General features: G+C 39.3%; 1 protein-coding gene across 3 annotated transcripts in view; it reads right to left on the bottom strand.

Annotated features, from left to right (window-relative positions):
- spata20 (spermatogenesis associated 20) overlaps positions 1 to 13,804 on the bottom strand; it is a 33,803-nt gene extending 19,999 nt beyond the window's left edge. For 2 of the 3 annotated variants that reach the window (XM_086064577.1, XM_086064578.1), the window contains exons 1-12: positions 13,515 to 13,804; positions 12,732 to 12,860; positions 12,584 to 12,648; positions 12,321 to 12,475; positions 12,097 to 12,240; positions 11,830 to 12,031; positions 11,620 to 11,750; positions 11,446 to 11,550; positions 8,959 to 9,033; positions 7,237 to 7,449; positions 6,882 to 7,074; positions 4,034 to 4,191 (exon numbers count right to left, since the gene is read on the bottom strand). In XM_086064577.1, coding sequence (XP_085920703.1) covers positions 4,034 to 4,191; positions 6,882 to 7,074; positions 7,237 to 7,449; positions 8,959 to 9,033; positions 11,446 to 11,550; positions 11,620 to 11,750; positions 11,830 to 12,031; positions 12,097 to 12,240; positions 12,321 to 12,475; positions 12,584 to 12,648; positions 12,732 to 12,860; positions 13,515 to 13,699 — 1,755 coding nt within the window. In that variant the 5' untranslated portion in view covers positions 13,700 to 13,804. Of the gene's footprint in view, positions 1 to 4,022; positions 4,192 to 6,881; positions 7,075 to 7,236; positions 7,450 to 8,958; positions 9,034 to 11,445; positions 11,551 to 11,619; positions 11,751 to 11,829; positions 12,032 to 12,096; positions 12,241 to 12,320; positions 12,476 to 12,583; positions 12,649 to 12,731; positions 12,861 to 13,514 lie in introns of all 3 variants that reach the window. The other variant, XM_086064576.1, reaches the window with a different exon arrangement.
- Positions 13,805 to 14,366: the final 562 nt, after the last annotated feature.

The following is a 14,366-nucleotide window of genomic DNA, read 5'->3' as shown; positions in this document are numbered from 1 at the left end:
ACTTTTCTCATTTCCCTCCCTAAACCCATAGAGTGCATCTCTTAAAGTACCTTCAACAGGGTCCTGACTCCCCACACTAATTGCATTCCCCCTCAGGTTCCCAAAGTGACACCCTGCGTGGGTGAGTGCAAGTGGACGGACGGTGACAAGGGGTCAGATAGCGTTGTGTTAGGAAAGGCTGGTGGACAGATTTATTGAGACCGCGAGAAGAGTGGTCAAGTGGTTGAAAACAGGACTTTGAAGGGCATGGAGAAACTTTTAGTGGTCTTGTCGAGGTGAGGAAAGCTGTTATTCTCTCAGACAGCCTGTGTCATATCGGAAGGGCCAAAGGGGAAAGTGAAGGCACTGGTGTTGCGTAAGAACAAGGCTACGTTTGAAAGATGCATTTGAACATTTTGGCAAATATTAGGGGGGAAAGAATAGGCTAAGCCGGTGCCTTCAGAGGTCAATTTTGAAGCAGCCTATGGGGTATAGAAAGGTCACAAAATATACTAAAACAATTCATCTGTAATTAGCAATGCTATTCATATTCATTAGAAAAACAAATAAATTGGTCCCTGTCTTTTGCAATACTGTAAATATCAGCCTTCAAGCCAAGGAAGCGACACGGTGAGAGTTCAGCGAGTAGTTCTGCAAGTGTGATGGATGTTTATCAGAAGCAGAGACATTATGAAGCCACTACACCAAAGAAGAAATGACCGTATCCTGAAAATGACCCCCATTATCACAGCGACATAAAAGTATTTCCCCAGCAACCACATCACAATGGAAGTTTGTCTCCGATAATAAAGTCTCCTTCACACAAGGACATGTCAGTTGGTTGAGGTGACCAGTTAAAAGGACGGCGGCCCTCAAGAGAAAAACTCTTAAGAGATTAAAGCCTGTTGGAAATGTTCAAGGACCTTTTTATTCGCCCCCTTCTACTTGAAATGTTTTAACAGAGGCGAGCCGCGAAGCAAAATTTGGAAAGCAAAGGGACAGGAACAGTCAGAGAGGTCATTGATGACCGACTGTATTGTTTTGGTTCGTTATCCTCTCTGTACATGAGCAAACACTTAAGTGGGGAACACACATTCCAATAATCACGCCAAGTTTGAGCATTTTTCCTAGGGATAGACCGATTATCGGCCGATATTTGCCATTTTGACAAATATCGGAATCGGCCTTTTTGCGAATCTGAAGGCCGATAAGGCTGGTTTCTCACTGAGCGGCGAATGCGTGCAAATTGTACATTTTCATCAGGACTTGTAAGATGTTCAGACAGTTTTTATTTGTCGCAAAGAAATTTTGAACATGACAAGTTTTCACTGTCTGCAAAGACCTTGTGAAATATTTTACGAACCCTGACGAAAACCTAAAATTAGCTACATTAGCATGCATTTGTCGCTCAGTGAAATACAGGTAACTTTTCATTTACATATTTATTTAAATTGACATTTTACTTTATAAAAGATGATGCTGACACTGGGCCACTTTTTATTTAAAAAAAGAAAAAAAAATGTTGCTGACATTTTCAAAGTTCCATGTCTGTCAGAATTTTTTAAGCAAGTTGAAATTTGAACGGTGTAAATCGATGTGGGAGTTGTTTCTCTGTGAAAAAGTGAGGAGAATAAAATGCTATAATAATTATTATTATAATAAGTAATAAAGGTTAGAAACAACATAAGTGCTTGAGCATTGCCACAATTAGAGGATGTGGTCTTAGTTATACAGTATTTTTTATGTTGTAGGTTTGCAACAATACATGTTATTCATTGACATTTTCTATTTAGTGATTAATCCAAATAGAGTAATCAGTAATAACTCCTCATCTTGTTGGTGAAGGCAATAAAAATATAAAACATCCAGAGCCAGGAAAGGAGAAGTCCTTACAAAACCTATAGCATTAGCTCATCAACACCCACAGACTATTAACCCAATTGGCCAAGACAGCAATTATTGCTCCTGCTAAATTATTCCCCACTCCATACGTGCCTCATATGACATACATAAAAGCTGCATCGAGTGTGAGAAAAATCGCCATGATAAGCATTCTCCATGCTGAAACACAAGCGAACATAACAATTATGAATGAGACAGGAGCTGCGGATCAAGGCCAGGTTGTTCAAGCGCAAGTGTGCGGCTCTTCATGTGTGTTTAAAAATGAATGCGTTTTATCTTGGCCGTTGTGGGACTCTTGGCATATTTGTTTTCTGCTGATGCGGAGGCTTTATACACTCACTCATTGACATTAACTAGGGCACAGCGCTGGCCAACAGAACCAGGACACCTGCAGCGGTGCTGTGCGTGAGTGAGTTTAAAGTGAATACACAAGCACACAGGTTTCTGTTGCTTGCTTTCAAAACTCAATGCATTGTATTCGCTTAGGTTCTCAGTCCAAAAGGTTCCGACCTGAAAACGTCTTCAAGCTTACTCGTGCAACAGGCTTACATAATCAGTTTAAAATTTGGCCAACCTTGTTTCAATCTCGCCGTGTGATCAGACTGTCGAGAGGTAATTTAATTACGGACCGGTTCATGCAAATGCAGAGTTGACTATAATGAGATTATTGTGTCATGTTTTTGGACTTCCCATTACTGATCCAATTTCTCCCAATAGTATTGGTTCTTGTGTCTATATATGCATGGCCTATTTTCTTTCGTGATACAAGTAAAAATATAGGATGAGTTAGGCAGTGAGGCGATCTACACATATACTAGGTTTTAACATTTAAACTGTGAGATTCTTGTCTGTAGGCACCCCAATAAGGCGGCCATGTTGGACAAAACATAAGGTACACCTGGGTTTCTTGTGTGTAGCCCCCACCCCCTCACCCACAATTGGACGGCCATCTTGGACAAAAGATTAGGTACACCCCGGATTCTAGTCTGAAGCCCAATGGGACCGCCTTGTTGGACAAAACATTAGCCCCAGCCTCCAAATGAGGTAACCATGTTGTACAAAACATTAGGTACACCTTGGATTCTTGTCTGCAAGCCCCCTAATAAAGCAGCCATGTTGGACAAAACATTAGATACACCCCAGATTCTAGTCTGTAGGCCTGCCCAATGGGACAGCCATGTTGGACAAAACATTAGCCCCACCCCAATGGGGCAGCTATGTTGGACAAAACATTAGGTACACCCTGGATTCTTGTCTGTAGGCCCCCCAATAAGGCGGACATCTTGGACAAAACATTAGGTACACCACGGATTATTTTCCGTATGCACTCTCGATGTAGTGTCCATGTTGGACAAAACATTAGGTACACCCCGGATTCTTTTCTGTAGGCATCACCAATGGGGCGGCCATGTTGTACAAAACATTAGGCCCGCCCCCAATGTGACAGTCATGTTGGACAAAACTTGAGGTACACCCTGGATTCTTGTCTGTAGGCCACCCAATAAGGCGGCCATCTTGGGACAAAACATTATGTACACCCAGATTCTAGTTTGTAGGCATGCCCAATGGGGCGGCCATGTTGCACAAAAAATTAGGTACACCCCAGATTCTTGTCTGTAGACCACTCCAAGGGGGCGACCATGTTGGAGAAAACATTAGGTGGACTACACCCCACATTCTTGTCTGCAGACGTCCCCGACGAGGCTTTCCACCTTGCAAGAGTCAGCAGTCCCATTCTCTCCCGTTCTGCAGGAATTTTCTAGTTTTGTGGATATGATATTATTGTATACCTACTTTTGTACTCCACTGTAAAATAATGTACACTTGCTTATATTCTAGAATTTTGCAGAAAGCATCACTTGTACTTAGGGGCATGAAAAAAATGCATGTTGATGTGAGTTGAGTAATATGACGTGAACCAGAGCTGTCATATTATTATTCTAAATAATTAGATCAATTTAAAAGTAGCAATACAATTTCAATACAGTGTTTTCTCTGCTACCTTTGTATTCCAACATGCTGTCTTTCCTCCACTGAGACATGTTATTGTCCTACACTCTTCTACCATCTTCTGGTATGCTTTGGTGCTGTAACCACCCCCCACACCCCTTTTGACACCTTTGATATACACACACTCTTACATCTGCTGCACCTCCATCTGGTCTCCACGGTAACAAGATCGCAGAATGGTCTGCCTCTCCGTATCCCACAGGTGTTCCTTAAGGAAGTGGCCAGCCTGCACCGCCCTCTCCAGCAGGGCCTCGTTCCCAAGGACGGCTCCGACACGGGCGTAGGCTGACAGCATCAGACCTGTTGGTATGCAATGATGATGATGATGATGATGATGATGAACATGGTACTTTGCTATATAATATGGCTGCTAAAAATACCACATCCTCTTATAACCACTCAACACTAGCATAGGTATTTTCCCCACTCTTTGAAGTCTTATCGTTGCGCTCTTTCACTTACGCACTCATTTACTTCATGTTTTTGTATCAAAGCCTGGGGGGGCGGGGGGGGGCACAGTCTGGTCTTCAAAGTGCTGCAGTCGAGGACAGGTGACTAATGGGGAGGTTTTCGTCATTAGAGAAGATGGGGGAAGTATTCTGTCTAATTGGAAAGTTCAGAGGAATACAGGGCCTCATTAGCTCACTAATACAATCTGTCCTGTGATAGATACTGAGTGCGAGGCAAATGAGGAAACCTTTTTCCCCCCCAAATATAAATGAGTCTTTTATGCAACTCGGTCTCTCCACCAAGAAGTCCGTGGATTTTTAATTCTGTATTGTAAGGTTTGGAATAGTTAACGCTGATTTGGTAAGCTTTTACAACAATGCGTCAGCTACATCACTCCTGTTTGACACAGTCACAGACACACTATAACCCACAAATAAATTAAACCAAAATCCAGATGTTTTGTTCTCAAATGACATATGTCGGACATGCAAAGGTCAGATTCAGGCCTCTTCAAATGTGGACAAAACAGAATATGAGCCAATGCGAGTGCAGTGTAAACACTCAAATTGAATATTTCTCTGTCAATGCGAGTGTTAATTTTAAACTTTAAATAGTTGTTTGAAAATTGTCATTTACTTTACTTTATTATAAACTACTTAGTGACCTCTTTTTTTTTCTTTTAGCCTTTTTTTACTTTTTATTGATAGGACAGCTGAAGAATTGACAAGAAATGGGGGGGGGAAGGTGACCTGCAGGAAAGGACCGCACAGCCCGGAAATCGAACCAGGGTCGCAAGGTTCGGGCGCTCAACACATTGAGCTATAAATCGCCCCTTAGTGACCTTCTTTTTTAATTTATTTTTTATCTTGTCATCAACAAATACTCCAAATAATAAATACAAACCCAATTCCCAAAAAGTTGGGACACTATACAAATTGTGAATAAAAACTGAATGCAATTATGTGGAAGTGCCAAATACTTGCGCACACACACGCACAAATTCCTTCAGAATGTTATTTGCTCTTTGAATTCATAAAGAGGTCACGTAGAATTGTGTTCAGTTTAATCAGAAATGCAGCATCAAAAATATTGTTTGATTAATGCAATGCTCACATTTATGGTTTTTGGAATTGCTGAAACTGGAAATTGGAATCCAGTTAGATGTAGTCTACAGATAATTTAGCCAATTATTACTTTGTGTTTAATTTGTGTTCACTGACATCTTGCTTACTGGCTGACATTTTGTCCACCATTTTCCACTCCCACATTAAATAAACAAATGTGTTTCCCTGTGGTGAATAAGTAGCAAATTAAAATTAAAAGTCAAATTGCATGTAGCAAGGTTCATAGTGTCCTAAAAGTATAATATTAGGTTTCTTTGTACAAACTCAATTCCCAAAAGTTGGGACACTTTACAAATAGTGAATAAAAACTAAATGCAATTATGTGGAAGTGCCAGATTTCAATATTTTGTTCAGAATAGAACATAGATGACAGGTCAAAAGTTTAAACTGAGAACATTTATGATTTTAAGGGAAAAATATGTTGATTGTAAATTTCATGGTGCCAACAAATCTCAAAAAGGTTGTGACAGGTAGCAATAAGAGGCTGGAAAAGTTAATTGCACTTATAAAAAAAACAGCTGGAAGACCAGTTACCACTAATGAGGTCCATTGGCAACTTGATTAGAATATAAAAAGAGCTTCTCGGAGTGGCAGTGTCTCTCAGAAGCGAAGATGGGTAGAGAATCGCCAATTCCTCCAATGTTAGGCAGAAAGATAGTGGAGAAATATCAGAAAGGTGTTTACCAGCGAAAAATTGCAAAAAGGTTGAAGTAATCTTCATCTACAGTGCATAACATCATCCAAAGATTCAGAGAATCTGGAACAATCTCGGTGTGTAAGGGTCAAGGCCGAAAAATCATACTGGATGCCCATGATCTTCGGGCCATTAAACGGCACTGCGCCGCAAACAGGAATGCTTACTGTAAGGGAAATCACAGAAAGGGCTCAGCAATACTTCCAGAAAACATTGTGGGTGAACACAATCCAATGTGCCAGCCGCCGTTGCAATATGAAACTCTACAGTACAAAGAAGAAGCCATTTCTAAGACCAAGAAGCGCAGGCGTTTCTCTGGGCCAGAGGTTCTTTAAAAGGGAGTGTGGCAAAGTGGAAACCTGTTTTGTGGTCAGACCAATCACGATTCCAAGTTCAGTTTAAACTTTTGATCTGCTCTCTATATTCTATTCTGAATAGAATATTAAAATTTGGCACTTCCACATAATTGCATTCAGTTTTTATTCACACTTTTTGGGAATTGGGTTTGTAAATAAATAAATGAATACATAAATAAATTAATAAATAAATAACCTAAACTAATTAAAACTCAATGAAAACAAAGCATTTTCGAAAAAAATAAAAACTAAACAACACTGCTCAAAAATCAATTAAATCTAACTGAACTTTAAAAAACAAAACAAAAGTCAAAATGAAATAAAAACGAACTACTATGAAAAATCCACAAACTGTTATATCATTACCATTCCAGGAGGCCAGCATCTTGGTGTCAAGATGTGGGCGTGGCCGCCCCTTCCTCACTTCTGCCAATTTGGCTCGCGCGGAAGCCAAAAGCTCATTGACCGTCTCCACGCTAATACCAAAGCGCGCAGCTGTTAACTCAGCGGAATAGCGCACGATCAGCACATTCTGTCCCTGCAGCTCCCTGTGAGGGTCCTGGCAGAATACAGAACAGATATGAAGTCATACGGACTGCAGCTGTCGTCTTTATTCCAATTGGCATCAATCCTGACGTCCCCTGCCATGTTTACCTGCAACACATGCAAAGCTTGCGCAAAGAGTGATTGAAACATGTCCAAACTGTATCATTTTTCCCACCTGTTCAGGTGCAACATTGCCTTGCTCTTTCACGCCATAGTAGTGCATGAAAACATCTGCTAAGGTGGCGGACCCACTGGAACCCACTGCCACATCAGCCAGCAGCTGTCGAACCTCCGAGGCTGTCCAGACACAGAAAGCCCCTTCGCGCTTTTCGGAGCCCCCTGAAGCCGGGACAGAGTCTGCATCCTCTGCGCTGTAAAAGCCCCCAGACTGTTGAAAGAAATCAGCCAGGGAGGCGGCTATTTAACGACAAGCTTATCTGAAATCAATATATCCCACTCAATCACTTAAAAAAAAAAAAAAAAAACTAAATTTTGTGCCATTCATGTTCACTATAGTTCTATAGTTTGCCATGTATGAATAAAAATACCAACACCCACTTAAATAATAGCAACCAAAAAGCAATCTACTTTTCATCATTACGATATAATGACATCATTAATATTACAGAATCTAATCATTGCAGCAGGTGTGGGGTTCATTTCATGGCCTATTTGTTGTAAACTCATTCATCAAGAGGAAAAAAGTTTGACCCTTCGAGGAAAGGTTTAAGAGGAAATTTGTAAGGTCACATCTTTCATATGCAACTCCTTGTGGAATTAACAGCTCGTTTGTTAGCTCTGTCAGCAAATTGCATTGCTCTACTTTGACTAAACACTCGTGCAGGCAACAAACAATATATATTAGGGCTGTTAGAAAAAATCGATTCGGCAATATATCGCGATACTACAGCGTGCAATTCTCGAATCGATTCGATATGCGGCCGAATCGATTTTTAACCATCAATTTTTTATGGAAATATTCAACAAAACGTCTTGCTTAGGGTTAGGATTCACACATTAAGCATGGAAGAATGTTATATTAATGGAACATTAGGCCTTAATATTTTATTTCAGTGCTGTTCAAACATGAAACAGACTGCAACCTGTTTGTTAAATGCAGTGGCTCAGTTATAAGCCTGAATTTTCAGATAAAAAAAAAATCATACAACTCTTACAGTGTACATGTACAAGTTTACTGATTAGTATTTTCTAAATTTGAGTTTTAAAAAAAAATCGCAATGGTCAATTTATAGATTCGTATCGGGATTAATCAGTATTGAATTGAATCATGACCTATGAATTGTGATACGAATCACTAGGCAATTCACACACCTAATATATATAAATACAAATAAATGTACTGTTAAAAATCCTTATTTCTAACATGTTATTTGATGGATGTGTTAGATCAGGGGTGTCAAACTCATTTTAATTCATCGGCCACTTTCACCCAAATTTGATCTCAAGTGGGCGGCCTAATAGTCTGTATAAATAACAACAGGTCAAAATGCTCCTTTTTTTGCAATTAATTGCAAGTACATTCTGAAAATATTCCCAATTATTTTCTTATTGCAGAGTAATCTGAAATGTGTTAACCAAAATGAGGACACATTTTTTGCATAAAATCCTGAGTAACAGCCAAATTTCAGAATGTCATTTAAGTAGTCGTCAGTTCGCCCTCCAGTGGACAACATTTGCAGCAACAGTTAACTTTAGTGGAGAAAAAAAAAAAGGGTCAGATGGGACCCACTGACAAGCCGGTTCTGACCGCATATTTGACCCCCCTGCTCTAGATAATTATCATAATTGAGTAAGTATTCAATGAACAAACTTACTCAAGTACTGAATAACTAAGTATTTGTAGTTAGTTAGTTGGGTAAAACTATCCATGATTCACCTTGTCACTCAAGTCTCTGGAGACGTAAAGCAGTATGTCCTTAGCCACATCCGCAAAAATCTGCTCACCTGATACCTAAAGGGGGGAAAGGGGGGCGGGGGTGCAAACAGCACACAGATGCTTAGTCATGATTTGACATTAACGTAACCTTCAAGCTGCTGTCAGGTGATTTATATGCAGTATGAATGCTGAAGTGGTAGCTACAGCCTCATTATATACACACTACAGGCATGTATGAGGTTATTCACATTTGAGCAAGCCAGCATACGTGTGCCCTAATTAACTTGTTATTTTTAATAGTTGCTTCCTCTGGAAATGAGGGCAAACCAACTAAGGCTATTAAAAGTAAATATGGTTCAGAATAAATAAATAAATATTATTGTGCAATGTCGGAATTTCTAGGAATTTGTAAATATATTGAAATAATAAAGTGCTGGAAAAAAACATATACATTTATTTTGTAAATGTATAAAAATGTTAGTCACTTTGATGTACAATGCCTTGAAAATATATTTGCCCTCTTCAACATTTTTGATTAAATGTGTCAGATTATCAAAACAATTCAAAAATATTCCCCAAAGAAAGGCTAAGAAAATATAAAAAGCAATCTCTCAGTGTTTGAAATCTAGTTGTTACTTCGCATTGTCTGACACATACTATTTAACTCATTAACTGCCATTGACAACTATAGACGTCAAAAATTAATTTTAACAATTTCTATTATTATATTTGTTTCCACTTTTGTTAACAAAGGTATGAAAACCTAGAATGTTTTTATTGCACATTTAGAACAGATATAAAATGTGTTATTAATCATGAGTTAACTAGTGACGTCATGCGATTAATTACAATTAAAAATGTAATCACCTGACACCCCTAATTTTTTAATAATCTTTTCTTTAAAAAAAAAAAGATTAAAAAAATTAAAACAAATAATTAAAATTAGGAGCGTCAGGCAATTAAAATTTGTTATCGTAATTAATCGCATGACTTCACTAGTTAACTCACGATTTTATATCTGTTCTGAATATACAATAAAAAAACATTCAAGTTTTCATACTCTTGTTAACAAAAGTTTTAAACTAATAGAAATAGTTCAAATGAATTGTTGACGTCTATAGCCGTCAATGGCAGTGAATAAGTGACTTCTTGACTTAACAAATCTGGCTGTAATCAGGCCTGGGAGGAGTGGCCTGTGAAATGTAACTCAGCTTTCTAAAGCTGTGGGGGAGAATCTAAGCATCACAGAAAATGGATGGATGAACAGAAAAAATGTTGCATTAAAAAAAAATAACGCACTTGTGTATTTCTTCTCCCTAGGCGACACCATACTTTTCTCAGTGCCCTAATTCCTTGCACACACACATACACACACACACACACGAACACTGTTGCACAAGATGCACTGATAGATGCGCCTAAACGTGAGTGAGACGAACAACAAAATGGAAGTGGATGGTATTTAAAAAAATATATATATTTTTTAAAAGATGTGTACAAATTGTGTAACAAATACTTTGCTTATCACAGAAACATTTTAATCTGACACTACCACAGTTCTAGTATGTGAAAGGTTAGTTTGTCTCAGTAACTCGGAATAGGCCACGCCCAGACTTCCCTCTCTCCAACCACTTTATCCGGCTCTTCCGAGGGCATCTCGCAGCATTCACAGACGATCTTAAATCTCTTAGAACACTGTGCAATTTTTCTGAACTCGACAAGACTCCAACCATCACAAAAAAAACGACAGTTGGCCGCTTACCTAAAGTGGGCGATGTAATGTATGGACTCCCTGCGATTTGAACCGTGCCAGCATGTATCACGCTCTGAGGTTCCCAATACAATATGTTGGACTATATCACTTTTTTAATCCACAAAAAAATAAGACACATTGTTTCGCTATTTCATCCACTGGTAGGTATGAAATTATAAATATGGTTAAGTCTTGTTGTAAATATAACATTGTAAATATGGTTATGCATTGTAAACGTGAAACTGTAAATATGGTTTTGTAAATATGAAACTAAATATGATAATATTGTAAATATGACATTGTAATTATGGTCAAGTATTTCCATCTGCGCGATAATTTGCGACGTGGCCACATCACGCAACTGCAATTCATATTTTGAATCCGGCAATTCAAAATCTTAATCTCGGTTTTTCTGGTTGCTAAGAAATTGTGAACATGTTCAAAATGTATCGGCGTCATGAAAAACTGTTTGCGAATGTCTTGCAAACTTAAGACGAACCCTGGCAAAAAAAATAAAAAACATTCGCTACCTGCGCAGACACGGGTTTTAGATTACCATGTGATGAATTGTGATTAAAAGCCTCCAATACATTTTTTAATCGAGTCCCACTACTGACAAACACCATAATTATTCGAGACATATTGACTAAAAAAAACAGGTTAAAACAGTCGAGTAAAGACTACATTTACACAGCAAAGCGGATACACAGTCACACACACACACACACACACACCTGGAAGGCGGTTATGTAGGCGATGGCAAGCTGGGCCTGGTCATACAACATCTTTTCAAAATGTGGAACGTGCCAATGAGCATCTGTGGAGTAACGATGAAAGCCCTGCGAAAAAAAGAGAGGAGGAATTCTGCTTTGCGTTCACGCAGAGGGGCTTTGTGATCGTGAATAAACCTGGGCAACATGGTCGTGGACGCCACCCAGCGACATCATGCGGAGTGTATGCAAAGCCATCTGCAGAGCCTCGAGCCCTTCCGAGGTGGAGCGATTCACAGACCAGTAAGACATGAGGAACATCAGATTCACTGGGAGAGGGCGAGACAAAAGAAGTTGAGAGGTCAAACACAAAGAGGTGACAACTGGAGCGTCTGTGGTGTTGCGTACCCGGTGTGGGGAACTTGGGAGCCTCCCTGAAGCCTCCATACTCCTCCTCATAAGAGTGTGCCAGCTGCTGGAAACAGCGTTGAGCCACATCAGCAGCCAAAGGAGGACTCTCGCCCGGGTTGGCAGCCACAGACGTGTTTTTTTTCAGCACCTCAAGGATCCTGTCCCCGCTGGACTCCAAGTTACGACGGCTATTCTGCCACTGAGGGAATGAGAACAGCAGGCAACAATGAAGCGTGTGTTTACATTATAAACTTATTCCTGTACCTGTTGCATGATTCGGTTAAGGACTGTCTTAAAGCCAGGTCTTCTCCCGTGGTCTGTGGGTGGAAAGTAGGTGCCACCAATAAAAGGTCGGAGGTCAGGAGTTAACCATACACTCATTGGCCATCCACCACCTCCACTTGTTGCCTGGAGACATTGAAACTCCTCAAAACATGCAAAATAATATGCAAATGTTTATAAGAAAATGAACCAGTGTGCCAAAGTACCTGCACGAATGTCATGTAAACTTTATCCACATCTGGTCTCTCCTCTCGGTCGACTTTAATGCAGACAAAGTTGTCACTGAGCAATTTGCCAATGTCCTCGTTCTCAAAAGACTCCCTCTCCATGACATGGCACCAGTGGCATGTTGAGTAGCCTACTGATGGTCAAAAGGTTCCGAATGTTTACAATTTCAAATACATAAGGGGAAAATAAGTTGTATTTTTAATTAATTAGCTTTTTATTTTAAGTATAAAAAAATATATACCTGATAAAAAAATGGGCTTGTCGTCATTCCGTGCCTTGTCGAAGGCTTCTTGTCCCCACGGATACCTGAGATGAGCTTAACATTAGAGTCCATATATAGCAGAAACATTTAAGAAATGCAGACCTGTGTGTTGCTAAGAAGCACTTACCAGTCAACGGGATTGTGCGCATGTTGTAGCAGGTAGGGTGACCTCTCCTTGGCTAACCTGTTGGTGTGTTTGGGAAGCGTAGATGGTGGCCCTTCTCCCCCTGATGCCATGCTAGTGAAGGGAGATGATCTAGGTACCAAAACATTGCCACAATGTTAGATATGTTAAGAGAATATACTTTTAATTGTAGTGTAAACTTTCCTACTGTTAAGTGAGACAATGTGTGCCTAAATGCTAGTAAAAATAATAGCGCTTGGGGCGAACCAACCACTTCGTTAAAAAAAAAGGTTCTGTAAACATACGCCTTTCAGTTTCCGTAGCTACGCACCCCGAAGTCCGGAACTCCATTGAGGGAATTGTCATTTATAAATCCTGCTCCACAGACAACAATTAAAGCACCCAAAAGTGTGTCTCAACGGAGATTACTAATCATCAGGTAATTCCCCTAAATTCGGCCACATTTAAACAAATGTATCCCATCGCTAAGGTTGATGTTATTGTTTTGGCTAACTAAATTTCACTTTGCAAGAGCTGCCCTGTCACCATGACTTGACATGTCTTGGCCAAACAATTATACAATGCACTCGATTTAAATTCGTTTTTCGTGACAATGCAATCCTTCCGAATCAAAATATAAGGCATTGAGATAATAGCTGAAAGTGTTAATCGAAGTACTTTGTACACGCGCTGTCAGGAATCTCCGGCACGTTATAATGTCTATGATTATATATCCTATGTGCACTTGTGCAGTTAGCATTAGCTTATTAGCCGTGCCTCTTTTACCTGAGAAAGTGGAACGTTGTTGACCTGAAGTTTGGTGGGTGGTGGAAACAACACTGTCGGAGGAACGTGCTCGTCCCCGAGTTCTTTTGAGAAGGGGTCGTGTGCCTGAGGGCTGCAGTGACAAGACAAGCGGGCTCCACGCGGCTAAATTTGGACGCCAAGCGACGCCATATCAGTCTGAGCATCCTAATCCACAGTGTGGCTAATGTGCGGCAAACTAGCGTTGACTGTTTACATAAAAGCTGGCCAAACTTGTAACAGCTAGCCACGAGGAGGCGTTGTTGTATTACCGTAAACGGACACGCGATGTCGCGCAATATTGCTCGAGCACAATACGTGAGAATGAGCGTCCATGACGATGACAAATTGACAATTTTATACATATTAAAAAATAAATAATATCCAGTAAAGTTCTACATTTTGTTTTTAACTTTAAAAAATAAATACAAATTAAACAATTACAACCCACTTTTTCAATTTTATTGTAAAAATATCAACATTGTACACTTGTGTCTTGAACTGGTTTTGAAATTTCAGTTTATAAATGAAACAATAACACAATGTTAAATGTTACAAGACTCCATGCTATTTTTATATTTTTATTATATTTCTTGTTACACAGGGTATAATTTTTTTAATGTCACAAGACATCCAACCATAATACTGTGCAAATTCAAACAAAGTTTAATGATACAAATACCACACTTTTTGTCTTGTTTAAAAATATTTTATTTTATTTGAAATAAATATAATAACAGTTTTTCCAAGTACAAATAAAATGTATACAAAATGTAAAAAAAAAAAAAAAGTTGAGTAAACATGTTTTAATGTATGTATTTATTTATTTATTTA

The sequence above is a fragment of the Leptonotus elevatus genome, chromosome 20, assembly GCF_054856555.1.
Source record: "Leptonotus elevatus isolate MCC_2025b chromosome 20, RoL_Lele_1.0, whole genome shotgun sequence".
Lineage (NCBI taxonomy): Eukaryota > Metazoa > Chordata > Actinopteri > Syngnathiformes > Syngnathidae > Leptonotus > Leptonotus elevatus.
This window is presented reverse-complemented; position numbering and strand designations above follow the sequence as displayed.